General features: G+C 42.1%; 1 protein-coding gene across 2 annotated transcripts in view; it reads right to left on the bottom strand.

Annotated features, from left to right (window-relative positions):
* Window positions 1-14,070, bottom strand: part of LOC135942433 (lachesin-like) — a 120,520-nt gene extending 106,450 nt beyond the window's left edge. For both annotated transcript variants that reach the window (XM_065488550.1, XM_065488552.1), the window contains exon 1: window positions 13,769-14,070. In XM_065488550.1, the coding sequence (XP_065344622.1) occupies window positions 13,769-13,838 (70 nt within the window). In that variant the 5' untranslated portion in view covers window positions 13,839-14,070. The remainder of the gene's footprint in view (window positions 1-13,768) is intronic.
* Window positions 14,071-15,686: the final 1,616 nt, after the last annotated feature.

Here is a 15,686-nt window from a genome sequence, read left to right as displayed (position 1 = left end):
TTTGCCGGATAAATCTGTTACTCTCTCGAACGTGTGGAATCAACTATTTATCAAGCGGCATCTCGTTCGCACCAGGCGCTTTGCGAATAATCGATTTTCGATGACGGCGTTTTCCGTTGAAAAATGTGGGCTCGATGGGGTTTCCACTTGAGAAATATACGCGAGCCGGCCTTTCCCCTACTTATCTGCGAGCGTCGTGCCAAATGCCTTCGCGTCGGGAATGTGAAAAAGGAGATTTGTGTGCGCAGATTCACCGTACCTGAAACAGATCAAACATTGCGAAATTATTGGAGATGTGGGCTCGATAAATTGGAATAAAAGGGAATACGTGTCCCGGCAGTTAGAAAACAGATATCATAAATCGACCTCTTCAATTAATTGTCTGCGGGAATGCATGTGAGCTTTAGAAAGAGGAAAAATTCTCCAACATGCTCTAGATATCATTCTTTAAAATTTACATTCTATATGTGTGTATTATGGGAAGTACTTAAATGTCACTGAGAATAAAATTCATATGCAGGAATGATTAAAATGTGAGTTTCAATTAGAGGTCCCTACCCTGATGGCTAAGCATATATTAACAGAAACTCTATTGCTGTAAAAAATCAACAGCAATTTGCTGAAGGTCTATAATTATGTGAATACATAGGGGATCATCCTTTATTATCATCTCCTACTGACGGAACTGGTCATAATTTCAATTGCAGAAATTACAAACAGTAACGAGGTTCGTAAACCAGAAATTGCTCCCAAGTGTCTATTTAATTGAGTGGGGGCGCCTTCCGTGGTCGGAGCAGTGCAGCAACATCCCACATTAATGTCAAAATGGGCATTTAAACTGTTTGTGAAGACTATCAAGTCATCATGTGCGGTCCAGTTTGACACAAGCAGCGAGGCCGTAAAGCACTTCTTCCTCGAAATGCACTTCTCGCTGCTGTTCGTGACCTCGGTCGATGCACACATTAATTGATGAATCGCTTTATTGGCCAAAGTTGGTGGAGCAATGATAGTGGCTCGGCAGCACGGGCTGTAAAATAAATATTGGCCCGCACACAGAGCAGAGCGCGCGCGGGAGTAGTGCAGTGTAAATCAGGTCTGCTAGCATTATCAAACCCCGGCCAGGCGAATCGTGTTTGAATAGCCGCTCTGCTCCACGGATAATATTATGGCCGGCCACAATTTGCACACACACATCGCATATTTCCATATACCTGCGCGAATAAACAATATTAATACCTGCTGGCATTGTTGTTTAATGCATTACTAAAACTGGGCCTGGTGCATGATAAAATTAGCGCTCGCACGTCCGAATAAAATGAGAGTTTAGTGTGAGTGCGCCAGCTAACAGTTTAATCGGATCAAATTTTCTGACTGGAATGCGCTACTTTTTTAGTCAGCGTCAGCGCAGCGCACACGAACGGATACATATTAATACTGATGGAAAATATTTACAAAGCACTCGGACCGAAACTCTAATAAAAAAAATTGCCTGTGCTTTTCATCAATACCCCCTGATGGGAATACAAAACATGTACTGAACTAGAATTTATATGCATTCACGTTTTGCACCCGTAGTTGCCTGATGAAAATTTAATTGTCACAGTTGATGAGGCTCTTCCATCGCATGCATTTCACGTCCCCTAAAGTAGCATAATCACATAGTTGTTTTGTTGGGTTTACATTTTGAAAAAAAATGTCTCAATTGTCCACCAACAGATTGAAAACAAAGCGAAAAATTCAATGATGATAACCAATGAAATTCTATTTGATTGAATTCAACATTTTTCTGGGTTTTTATGGCGTTTGCACAACAACAGCGAGCAATGCTGCTGATTGTGAGCTCTAATTTAATTGAACCATAACGCCAGCTTTCGGCTACTAAAAAATTATCAATCCAATTTACTCCTCAAAATTCGCACGGTAGATAAATGGATATCCCGGTTCATTGCCACTTTATTAAACCCTAATAATTTTATTGGCTTTTTTCTGCGCTAATTTATGAATTATAACACCAAGAGCAATTTCTAAGAAAAGTTTCTCGCAGACAGTCAGATTAAATATTTACTTTGCTGGAAGAAGCTATTTGCTGCATTTTGAATTATGTGTCGTAAGCCAAAATGAATTATGATTAAATAGATGGCAAATTAATTACTCATTAGCTCTGTTGGTCTTCATTCAAGTTTCATAAGTACCGTCGGTTGATAAGCCCGCTTAACCACTGCACCGCATAATGCGTCTCATTAATCATGCACTCGAAAGTTGCAACAATGGTTTAAGAAGATATTATGGTGTGCAGTCGGGAGCAACAAAAACATATTATAGAACTCCCACGCGTTTAAGCGGTTCGTACGCGATGAAGGACCAGCATAATTTACTCTATCGGCAGGAGAGAAAACACAATGCCCAGTATATATACACGTTTAGACACTTTCAGCTTTCAGCGCCTGATTGAAATTGCCGGTGCCAAACATGAACTTATTGATCGGTCGGGGAGGAGGCGGTCGGCGTATTAGCATAATGGAAACACACGGTGGGCCGGCGATATTCGCTCAGGGGCTTCGTTTCTGCTGCTGCTGTTGAGGTAAGTTTGTTTTCTCTGCAATTACCCACTGCAAGAATTGGTATTGTCGTCGACGGTCGGCGGGCGGAACGCACAACAGAGAGCCACTTTGTTTTGATTAATCTCGCCCGCAGAACAGAGTTAAGCAGCGTTTTGATTGTGTGACAAGCAAATTGCCCCGAGACTCACGCCAGCGACGTCCGATGAAATATTCAAGTACAAACAGCAGGAAGGCGCATTAATAAAATGGACATTGATGGAGGAGGCGCGGCCATTGTGACTGTTCTTTTTCCCCGTCGATCCACCGCTTGTGCTCGGCCGTGCGCGCTTTCTCAATAAAAGATGGCAGAATTTACTGCTGTGTGAAAACGTCTCGAAAGATTTGCTCCATAAACTCACCGGGTCAATACTTGGCCAATAAATCCTTCCTCAGGACAAAAAAATCATGCCGCACGCTGGTGGATTGAGCACAAAAAATTAAGCGGAAAATCGCAAAAAGTTGGGGAAAAGACAAACGCCCCCCTAATTGGGCGTCAGCAGAACTTTGAACCGATTGTTTCTTTTCATGGCCGCTTTTACTGCCTCGCATTAAATTCACTCAGCAGAAGTCAAAAGGGGTTGCATACACTTTCTTCCTCGTACGTCGTCTTTTGACTGCCCCACTCTGTTACTGCTGCTTCGACTTTTGTCTCCTTCCTCCTTTGGTTCCGCGCAATTTGTGCTAATGCATTCCTCTCTTTCTCCCGGTTTGGCGATCGAGCCGCCAACTTTTTGTCCGACCTGGTTAGACTTTCTTCCTTTCTTTCATCTTAAATGCACTTTTATTGACTTTGTGGAGACACAATTCAAAAGAGAAGGAGACAAATGGGCCTAACTTTTGAAAATATATTCCCGCACTAGCATGTTTTCTTCAACTATATTCCCACTTTTATTTGTGTGCAACACTGTCGAATGATAATGTGTTGCCAGATATGAAACAATTGCACTAAGCTAAATGCAATTTTTCTTCTAACAATGAGTGAATGAAGCCGTTTCAGAGAGTTGGTGGTAGATTTATGTATCACTGTAACTGATCCTAAGGGCTGAAATGCTATATTTCGTCGGCCAACATTTGCTCCTTCTTTGCTTTGACGAATTTTTTTTACACACGAGCCATATAAAAACGCTGTTGTATCCTCGAGTTCACGATACGACCCTATACGAGCAAAAAGTAAAAGCAAAATTAATCCAAGCTTTGCCATTTTTCCTTCTCATGCACACTTGAGGCAAGTGAAAGAATAAAGCTGCTTTCGCGAAGCCACAAGGCGATGACAGGACCAATCAATTAGGCCGGGACATTTGAATAATGACATTTGGCCTGGCGGAGTCGCCACATCCAGCAAGAGTGTGTGTGTGTGTGTCTGTGCTTTTTTCGCTCGACTGATTTATGGGCTGGTGTTTGCGACCAATCCGCACCATTGTGGCAGGCAGCTCGCGCAAAGAGCGAGCGAGAGAGCGAGCGAGAGAGAGAGAGAGAGAGAGAGAGAGAGAGAGAGAGAGAGAGAGAGAGAGAGAGAGAGAGAGAGAGAGAAAAGTTGGAACACTTTTTCCCCACTGGTGAGCTCTCTTTCTTGCGATCGTCCTTTATTTCCGTCGGCTCTCTTTGATTTAAGAGCCTAGCTGTGGTGCTTCTGCCCAGCTTCATTGCACTCTCGCACCGACAAGATTGGCCCCATTTAGCGCGAGAAGGGGGTTTATTGAATTTTTCAATTACTTTGCCCAGCTCTCCGTGATTGAAACTTTTTCAATATAACCTATCTCCCTTTACCTGTATAACCATAATGAAATATTAATTTTGCCTTTTATTTGAGGATACACCGCTAAAACCATCATTTCAAATTATTATAATTAATGCATTTGGTTGGATCAATTATTTGCTAGCAGTAAATAGTAATTTTAATTAATATAGTTTAAATGGAATCAATTACAGTGCTGTTGAGCTCTTGTTCGCACAAGACAAAGAGTTTCCTTGGGTAACGCGACCTTTGAGGCTGAAGACTGAGAAGTGCTTTTTGCAGACTCATTTTTCAATTTGCTCCTTAGCATGCGTTCCAAGGCAAGACAAACTCTTTGACTTTATCACTCGAACCCATCATATTTGTTCACAAGACGCGCGGCGAGGCCAAGTAGGATTTGAAATTCGAGATAAAGCCGTGTGCACATCAACCATTTGGAGCCGTGATGAATCCACCCGCATTTTGACTTTATCAAGCAACGAGCTCATCGTACACACACACCAAGAGCCAAAAGCAGGCGGGAGTGATGCGCCGTGAGAGAAATAAGAAAGACATTGGCAAGAGGCGGAGAGGTCTATCGCAGCGGAGGAGACGCGCAGCACATCTTTCAGGCACAAGAGTGATGTATCGGATTGAATTCATCATTTTTCTCTTTCCAGCACACATAGTCAAAATATAAAGATAGAGAACGTGTAAACAAAAAGAACACCAGCTTGTCTTTTGATGTTGCTCTCGCGTCGGCTATTATTGATGAGAAGTCAGTGCAATATAGCTTCGCGCTGCTTCTTCGATTCATAATATGTCAAATTGATTTTTCATTGCATTGTTGTAGCCAGGCGGGTGAGCAGCTTGCAAGCTCTCGCTCGATGATATCATAATTCTGTCGTTCGTTTTCCTTTGAGCAACGTACAAAATATCACTATGCCTTTCTCTCTATCTGTTTTCTCTTTCTCCTCTGACTTTTCTCCTGCCCTGCGTGAGAGCGAGGAAAATGCTGTGAGCCGCCCAAAGTAAATATTTTAGCTTCGTCGGCGGGGACATCAATATATTATTTCACTCTGTTGTGTGTGTGTGTGTGCTCAACTCGCCCGCCTCTTAAATTATTAGCCTTCTTGAGAAGCAGCAAATCGGATTTTATGCCACAACTTGTTTACACAGCAGACTCCACGTTTACGAGTATTGACAATGGACGCAAATAAATTTATTAGCTAGGCGAGCCCAATTTTTTTTATTTGTATCGGCACTGAAAGTCGCGCAGACTTGTAAGTGATGTGCTGACGTATTTATGACGCATATAAGAGCACTAAACGTTTGTTATTGCTTCGCATCAGTTGGCATCAGAATGATCATTACAATAATTTCCCCGGAGAATTTGCCAGACTTGCGATAGCAGGAATGTGCGTATTCGCAACTTTTCTTGATTGCTCATATAAAGCATCGTGCTCTAATCGACGGGGAACGAGTATTACCACCAACTTGAGAATCAATACAACGCTCAGAATGTTAATTTGAACTGATTCATCAACGAACAGGATGAGTCATGAAATTTCTTCAAACCAAGCAAATGATTTTTATTTTCCAGTATTCGAATCTTGCTGCAAAATATGCCGTGTCCTTTTTCATTTTTCATACATAGCAGGATATCATCCCTCCAGATTTAGTTTTCACAGCGCGAAGATACACACGACTGTCCGTTTTGAGCATATATGCATCCAATCTCTCAGGGCTTTTATGTTTGCACCAACAAGAAGGTTAATCTGAAATTTGGAGGAAGTGGCACGTGCAGAAAAATTTCCTGTTGTGGAGCAGGCACACACGAAATTGCTATTTTTCTGGCTCAAGCCGAGGACAATTAATCTCTCGTTCCATGTATAACACACCCACTCTCTCCGTGTTCGTGGCGATGGCGACACCGAAACAACGGCTGCTTATTTTCCAAAAGCAGTAGCGGTGAAGAACACGGAGGACATAAAATGCAGCGTCATACACCGCATGTATGACCCAAATTATTGTGAACGCCCGGCTGAAATTTATAGCCCGAAAGCTGGAAATGACTTGGGTACCGCCGAGAGTCATAATAGAGCAATATTTCTGCAAAAATTAAGCACGCCGCCCAAGTGGAGTGTGCGGTAGTTTCGTGCGCGAGCCCGCGTTTATATGTACGGCGCAGCCACCGTAAATGAGCGGCTGCTGCTGTGTACGAACGCTGTCATTTGGGCGAAATTCTCATCAGACGCCGTTTTACGGCGCACGACGAGCTAAGGTGAAAACTTTGCGCCGGTGAGCGAGCGTGGCGCGCAAAACCAACTTTTTTATGCGAGCGTGCGGCCGATGTGCGAAAGTGCATGCTTTTCGGCTCGTGGAGCGTGCCTTTCGCCCTCAAAAGGACTCGCAGGGGTTAATTGTGGCCGCGGGCCGAGCGACTCTCGAATGAAAGCTTCTAATTAACTGCCCTCTCTATGCATAAAAGCCTGTTGGAGAGATTATGAAATTAGTTGTGCAGCCTGTTTCATGAAAGGAACTAATAAAAAAGGCGAAGCATTTGCGCCGGAATATTAAAATGTTTGTCGGGCGCGCACACCCGCACATATCCACTCGTAAAATTAATAAAAACCGCAGTGCACGTGACCTGAGCCGCACGCGCGAGCGTTTTGGTCCGCGTTTAAGCTCATTTCGCAACATTTAGTTGTCCTGGAAATGACAAACGCGCGCACCGGAATCCCGCAATACTCCATTAAACTGGTCCATCTGCATTTCGGCACTTCCACGCAGGCATAACAAGTTTCGCTCGTGACTCAATTAGGCTGCTGCTGTAGAGAGCTATACACATTCGTGGACATAAAAATGAGCGAGACAGGTAGAGAATGGGAATTAGAGTGGAGGTGGCGGCTCAGCCAGACAGCCAGTCCTTTGGGTTCAAGTACTCTGTTCGCCGACCAAGCAATTGTGCACGCCGACTGCTCGTGAAGGCAGCCTAATTGCAATGCAAATTGAAAATTATGCTGGCGAGAAGTTCTTGCGGAGAAGTTGGACGATTGTGCGCAAAGTGAATCATTTTCTTCGCATTTGAGTAAATGCTTTGAAAATACAGGTAGATGCTGATTTTACCATGTTGTCAGAGAACGATATAATTAAACTTCAACTTGCGTTATCTTATATAATGTATTCCTTCGATGTCGCTTGGAAAATCCGTTTTACTCTGTTTTTTTATCCCTGGCCGTAAACAGAGCTCTTAGTTTAGGCAAAGCAAAGGTCGTTGCTTCCAAATTATCAACTTTTCCATAAAATAATGTAATCCAGAGCCTTTCTAGAAGGTGATTATGTTGGAATTTTATCCGCGCTCGCGTGACGGCAAAATTGGAGACAATTTTCCTTTAATAAGGCAGCTTTTACGCTTCGAATGAATTCATCTCGCTGCAAATAAAAAAGTACTTGCTTATACCAGCACAGCCAAACTCGTTTGTTCTCACACTGCTGGCAAGCAATTCAACAGCGTTCATCTGATTGTACACGCGCGATAAAAGAGACGCACACAAGCACCCCGAAACAGGAAGAGCTACGTAATTAAGTGAAAAGTACTTGCCGGCGTCGACAATTTACAATTTAACGAATTACACAGGCGAAGGATATAGAGAAACCCAGTAAACCGGCGAAATCCACTGCTCGCGCAGCCGTTTTCGCCGCTGAGCGTCGTTTTAATTACTCTGCTTTTTGCCCAAAAATTAAATCGGCCTCCTCCTCCGGCAGCGGCGGAGTTTGCGGTAGCAATAAAAATTGCCACTCTAGCATGCAAATTGCCAAATTTCACGGCCAAGAAACATCGTCTCGGGCCGTCGTACACCCGCGTGGAGCTGCGTTAGTCAAACTTTCATCGTGCTTCAGGGAGTCGTAAATACGGGAATATCAGCTTCCAGCGCGGCCGATGGAGCGTGCATTGTTCTGCAGCACAATTTGGTGCAATGTTTTATGCGAGCAGGGCCTGATCTCTGCTCGACTGAATTTGAAAATTAATTTCCGCCGCACTATGTCTCTCAGAATACAGTATACTTGGACGGAGGCAGGTGAATGAAAGTTTTCTGCCTTTTAAAAAAACTTTGCCGCATGGAATTACCTTAAAAGTTGAATTTTCATAATATAAAAGAGAAAAATATTGCCACCCTCCAATATAAATATTTTATCGCGGAGTTTTTTGCATAAAACATTTATCTGGAAGCTCATAAAGGTGAGGCAATCTTTTGTTATGAACCCCGCAGTGCATTCAAAATGAATTTGAAAGAAGATTTCACACTAAAAGTTGCACTTTTGATAAAATTGCGCCGGTAGGAGGGGCGCATTCACGAGTTGCTCGGAAAGAATCCGTGCGTCGCGCTAGGGGAGCTTGAATGGGCATTGAATCGGGACTGGCATTATCTTACATCATGTATTCTCGCACCCTTTGGATATTATGACATAAAACGGATACCTTATGGGTGCGATAACCGCGGGCGCACAAAACAGAAGGCCCTGCGCCCCTCGAAAGCCAGAGTCCGTGGACCTGGTGGCTGCTCCTTTTATCGGCGGCGCGCACACACCGCAGGAGACACCGCCACACCTTTTCCAACAACTTGTGCTCACCAACTATTTACATACACAAAGGACCCGCACGGATGCGCTCTGCTCCCGAATTTATCAGGTGCGGTTCAAGACTTGAATTTTAATTGGCGTCGATTTAATTATTTATCCAGCCAAGGGAGGCAGCAGCGAAATCTCGAGGAATCAGCCAGTGACGGCCCTTTATGGAGGACGCTCGAGATGAATTTCAAGTAGACTTTGGGGAGGCTAAAATTCATAAAGTTGGCTGGCTCGAGTGTTGCAGACAGAAAATGAAAGTTTTACTTCAACAAAGCGTCTCTTCTGAAAATTCGATGCAGCAAATTTGTCACTACGCTTTGTGCGAAGCGTTACCTTCCGACTGATTGTCTTTCTTTAAAGTAAACAAAAAATTTCTGCGCACGCGAGACCTTGGAAACACTGAAAATTGAACCTTTCCCTGCTTCCAGGGAAAGCATGAGAAAAATCAAGGCGACACAAGGAAAGAGTCTCTCGACTCCCGTGGGCCCATTAGTGCCAACAATTAACCAGAGGCAATCAGGCCCCTCGGGTTCATTTGCATGCGCATCTCCTCTTGTTGGCTAGAGTGGAGGCACAAACTAGCAGGGCCGCAGCGAACTTTCCTTTTGGGCCTAGTCATGTTTATGCAAATAATTACAATTAAATACACGCGTATAGCAATGTGCGGCTGGCGACGCGGGCGTCGGGCTGCATGTTTGGCCAGGGAGAGAAGTGCCGGCCGGCGTTTTCAAGGTGCAGGCGGCAACACGAGGAGCGTGTAGCAAGAGGATTCAAAAATAATTTCCGTGCCACTGGCTTTTACGAGATAGAGAGGTTGGAACTGTGACACTCAAGCCAACACCAGCCACTTTGAATACTAATTCCAAGAGGCCAAGTCTCTCGTGGTCGCGAATTTCAATGCGCAAGTTAGGATTTGCACGCGAGGTTCAGCTGAAGTTTATTACAACTCAAACAAAGAGACGATGAAATCTGATTTATAAAGCAATCTAGCGTGACAAATTACTAATTTCTTCGTGGATAATGCCAAAATTCAGCGTGGAATCTGATATAAAGGCCACGAAGGAGCACGAAAATAATTTCTCAAAGAAATTAGCTCTCAGAGAAGGCCGTAACAGTTTTTCTGTTGTGTTGGATTCATTTATATCCCGGCGGGACGAAACTCGTTTCTATCAGAGATGCCGCAGGATTAATTTATTGTTTTCCGTCGATCATGGCACCTCCTTAAACGGATGAATTATTCTCATTTACAATCTGAGCTGCCACCAAGCAGCTTATTATCACGCCGTTTGATCAAATTGGAAAGTGTTGAAGAATTTGGGTTTTAATAATCCTCCTTAATTTTCGTGTTCTGAAGCGCGTCCAGAAGCAATACATGACACAAACCGTTTTCCTTCAAGTCGTTTGTCAAATATTCAAATTTATTGAACCAGTTTGTTAAATCTAACTCTCTTCTAGTATATCCATCAAGGAGAGTGAGGAATTTTGAGCGCTGCCGTAGTTTTTCATAATATAATTATTGCAACAATTTGGACTGCTATTGCTAGCCGCGGGGCTCCCCACATGTGTGACAAAAAAGCCGTGGGAAAACCTTTCGCACATACATACTCGGTCTTTTTTCTTATACATGGAAGTAGTTGTTTTATATTGCCAAATAATGTTTTTTTTGTCAAGCTAAAATGAAAATGAAGCGGGAAATATTAAAAAAATTAATGATCTAGGTAACATTGCCTTATTTATTTGTAACTTTTATTAGAACAAATGCCAATTCAATAATTGTATTCATCTAGGGGAGTAAATTAAACTAAATCAGATGGAATAACGAAATATGAAAACCAGAAATTTTGTTTCCACTTTGCAACATTCCTCGAGAATAATGAAATATGTTTGTACTACCCAGTTTAGCGATTTGAAGAATGTCAGCGACGCGGGGCCGCCCAATTATACGAGATGATTATCTAAAATTTCATTTATTTATCCACAGTTCCTGCTCGTTGTATTTCTGATTGCGGAATAATTACCAGTGAGTTAATCGAAACCGAGTTCAAAAAATCAAAAGTAATTGGACACTCTAAAATGAATGATGAACAAGCGTCCAAGAAAAATTACTAGTCTGAAACAAAAAAGCTTCAAGAGCCTCAATCGCTTACCAATGCAGCAGCCCCGATCGCTTTTAATTGAAGTATATTTTCAATTTGCATTCAGGGTAAACAAGCAGCCGTTCGCCGATAGCAAAAAAAGCTCTCCGCAAGGAGAAATAAAACAATATGCACTTTCTCTCGTGAACGCGATGGGCCTCTGAATCTCAATCCCAAGTGTGCAAAATGTGATTGATTTTTCTGTGCGCCATGCTCGCGCGCGTCTCTCATTTCAGAGCGGCTGAGTGAGTGGCAGTAAATTATTTCAGGCCGGCTCCATTATGCTGTGCTTTGCTGTTTTGTATCTCTCACGTGCACTGCATCCTCTCTTGGCGAACGCGACGAATAATCCAATTTTCGCCTGCTGCTGTTGTGTGCGGATTCAGCTGCTCTGGAACGTTTTACTTTGTTCCATGGAATCGCTTCTCTGCTCCGCCCTTTGTTCCCGGCCATGTTATTATAAAGGAACTTTGTATGTTGTTATTCCGGGTGGTTGATCTACGCTGTGAGATATATGGCCGGTTGGTGATTTGCTGCGTGCGTGTCACATTTATCTTGATTTCGGTGCCAAAACTTTGCGCGTGAGGCGAACTTAAGGGTGTGAGAGGAAAAATCCACCCACAACTACTCCTCGGCCGTAATTAAAATTAAATAATTTCGCTGACTTTTCGGCTCGGCGTTCGTCTTGAGTAATTGCAAAGTTAGGCTTCTGTGTTTTTAATTTGAAATGATGGTGGTGTTGTTGTTGGTTGGATGATTCGCTCTAGTTTCACACGAAAAAGACGTGGAATAAGAAAAGCTGCTAACTGCGGCACAGCCAAAACTAGCTTTTGGCCCTTTCTCACTTTGCGCGCTGTGTATACGAGTTTAATTCAGCTCTGCTACTGTATTGTTTGTGCGTACACAGAGTAACAAAGATAATGTCGGTATAAATCTTAGAGGCTATCATAAATATCGTCTTCCTTGTTTCCATTCATATCTGGTTGCGTGAAGTAATCCGCAAAAAGTTGTTATTCCTCAGTTGAAAGGACGGATAAAAACAAAACAGAATGTGTGCTGGATGCGTAGTGGATGCGTAGTGGAGTATTCTGCGTGTTTGTTTTTCTTCACAGGAAAACGTAGATGAGATCTATTGGTAATACTATTGCATTGCTAAGGAATTTGATACGACTGCTTTCATAATTTGGATAGCTCCGAAGTATGATAAACAATGAAAATACAAATTTATTTTAATTTTCAATTTTTATTTTTGATGAGAATGACAGGGAAGTGATAGTTTTAAAATCATCGTATAATTTAATGTCCAATCGACATTAAATTTTGTTATGCTTCAAGCAAAAGCTAAATTAACTGCGAAGCTTCGTTTCCTATGCGATAAAGTTGTGTGTGTGTGTGAGTGTGTGTGTGTGTGTGTGTGTGTGTGTGTGTGTGTGTGTGTGTGTGTGTGTGTGTGTGTGTGTGTGTGTGTGTGTGTGTGTGTGTGTGTGTGTGTGTGTTTGCGCTTCTATTGACGTTTTTGTTAGTACATCAAAAATGGAATTTGTCATTGGTCAAAGGGCATGTTTTAAAATAAGAAGAAACGGCAAAAATTTGTCAGTGAGGTGCACAATGAATTTTGTCGGATTGTAATCATTCTTTTTTTTTGCTCTTTTTATGCCTGTCCGAGGACCGGGAAGGGCGCGCACTGCACTAGCACGGATGATGAAACCCGGGTCCCAATAACACCGCGAACGGATTCGTTTATGAAAGCGTGTAGAAACGACAATGAGCGAAAACGAAGCGCTCTGTGGACGAGAACTCAGTCCAAATGTGCATTTGCGTGAAATTTCAGTCCACTTTTGTTTTCAATTCAGCCGCTGGTTTTCACTTTTGGCTACCCTGCCATGATATTTCATATAGTCGACTTACCTCAAGTGTCGCTCTATCCCACATCGCATGCTTTTGTAACTTTTAATATTGATTTTTTACTGATTGTGAAAATGAACTTAATTATAAAATTGATTGTGCACGCAATTCTAGAATACCGCTTGGTTAATAAAAAAAGCATTAGAGCATGATAATTATGCTCATGTGCTATTCATGTTTAAATTATAGTGCAATTGCACGCACGAGCTATGAGTACAAATACAAAGTACAACTAGGCCCTGTGTAATCAATCAGTGAGATGAAACTTAAATCCGTGCTGGTGAAAAATATCCCAGCTCTCCTTCCACACAGGTTCAAACATATATATTATATGAAATAATTTGCAAAGTTAATGCGCTTTTTCGGAATTGGCGATAAAATTGGCCGGATTTACCGAGCTATACATGCAGAAAAGGTGGTAGCAGTTGGAGAAACGCACATTCGCAATTCGGTCTTCGAGCGAAGTCCAAATTTATGAGACTGCCAAGCCATAATGGAGTCGTGTGTGGCTTACACCACCGGCTTCGAAGCCCATTTTTCATCCAATGTGTGCGCCTGTTACACATTCACCGATATAAATTTGTGAATTTACTGCGCAGCAGAGAAAAATAATTCCAAAACTTTTTTAGGTTTCCTCCGAATATCCTCGTTGAATCAATTTCTCATGTAAATTATTTAAGGTGGCATTTTGAGAGTCTGACGAAAGTGTATTCCTTTAATTTTTAAAAGATAAGTTTTTAAAATCTTAAATTTTCGCGACTGTTAGCGACGTTAAAACTGACCTGTCACAGCGCCAGCCACGGCGAGCAGGCCCACGAGAAGGATGACAGCTTGCTTCGCAGACAAATTCATTGTCCAGAAGAGGAATCGCCGATCGTCAACGGGCAACCAACACTTAAACACGTTTTGTTTTTCTCAGTCCTTCTTGCTTTCTTCGTTACCAGACGCGAGTCACAAAGTCAGCCGCTGGAGGATGGGAGATATGGAGTGCACGCGAGATCACCGCACTTGTGAGTATTCCTGCAGAGCGTGTGTTGCTGCCTCGACGAGGAACGACCGACTGACGGCTATTCGCCGTGGGAGAGAGCGAGCAGGCTGGCCCGCCGAGCGCAGAGACCCTGCGCCGCGACCCGCCGAACCGCCATCTACTCTCGCATCTTCTTCTTCCCTGAGACTCGCAGCATCCCACTCCGCCGTGCGACCTGTCGACACCTGAGCTCTGAATCAACCTGGCTGGCCTCACACATTGCTAGGGTCTGATCTTTGGCCTCTCAAATGACTCCTAGAGAGAGTAAAAATGTCGATATAATAATGCAAATATTATGTGCGAGGGAGCGTCATGATAGTGGTAATTAAATTATTTTTACGAGTAAATTCGATGGAAAGGAAATATTTATTGGTGACTTGAAAAGCATTAAAGACTCTTAGACAAAGATTATTGAAATAATTTTAAAAATTAGTATAATACTCTTCTCTTGGGCGAGACTTTAATTAAAAATTGGTGGCTATGAGTTAATTTTGAGGATTAAAATTAATTTATTCGTTCTCATGGCGCACGACTACTGTTTTGGCCCTTCAAATCTCATCATCAGCATAACCTCTAAATCAAAATTCAACGCCGCTGTAGGGGATAATTGAATCACCGCTCGTTAAAAACACTCGTTGAGCATATTACCGCAGAGATAATAAAAATTGACGAAATCTAATGATTAAAAAAAACATTGATGAACGTTATTTTGATGCTTGTTGTGAATTTTTGAAATTCATTTAAAGAATGAAATGTTTCTCTCTATTAATCCGCTCAAAATCTAGAGTATAATTATTCGTTTTAATATCTATATTTACCTCTCCTGAGTGGTCTCTATTTATCTGAATACATAATTATTTATTTTTGTTAGATGGTATTCTTGTAGAAAAATCCGACTGATTTTGGATTCATGATTCATTTTAGAAAATTTTACTTACTATGTTATTGTGAATCTCTTATTGTACCAATACAGGATTGCATTCGAAATTACTTAACACTCGTTGTGTAAGAATATTTTTCATTACACAAGTAATTTTGTTGGGTAACAAAAAACCCAAACCAAATTACTTAATCCTCGACTATCTGTATTTCATTTTGTAAGGATGTTTGATTTGCTCGTTGTAAAGTGTGGTGAAACTATTGCTCACTCACATACCCTCGGCCAGGTTTTCCAACGGGTGGAGCACCAGCTTGTCACTATATAACCCTGGACAAAATATCCCTCGAATTACTTAGAGTTATTTTTCCACACGTTAACCACAGGCAAGTGTGCGGGAGGCAAAATTATTGAGTAATTAATTAGCTAGATTACTCCTGACTAAGTCGCAATTAACATTATTAATATTGAATGGTAAGTGAACAAGTATCGGTATACAAAATCAAGACGTCTCTATGAGATACAATTTGTATTCGTTTTTATATCTTCAAGCATTATCTCTGAATCTGATCAGAATGTCATATTCAGTATTTGAATTAACTTATACATATATCCGAGCAGCAACGTGTTATGGTCGATCTCTATATAAATTTGAGACCATAAAATTCTATACTGATTTTATACAGAAGAAGGCCATTTTTCATGTATGAAAATAGTAGTCGCTGTTGAAAGTCAATCCGATTTATTGCCTCGACAAAAATCATTCTCACAAGATCGCAGCCACTTCTCGACAAAC

Source organism: Cloeon dipterum, chromosome 4 (genome assembly GCF_949628265.1).
Source record: "Cloeon dipterum chromosome 4, ieCloDipt1.1, whole genome shotgun sequence".
NCBI classification, from domain to species: Eukaryota; Metazoa; Arthropoda; class Insecta; order Ephemeroptera; family Baetidae; genus Cloeon; species Cloeon dipterum.
The sequence above is the reverse complement of the archived record's forward strand: the minus strand, read 5'-3'. Positions and strand labels throughout refer to the sequence as shown.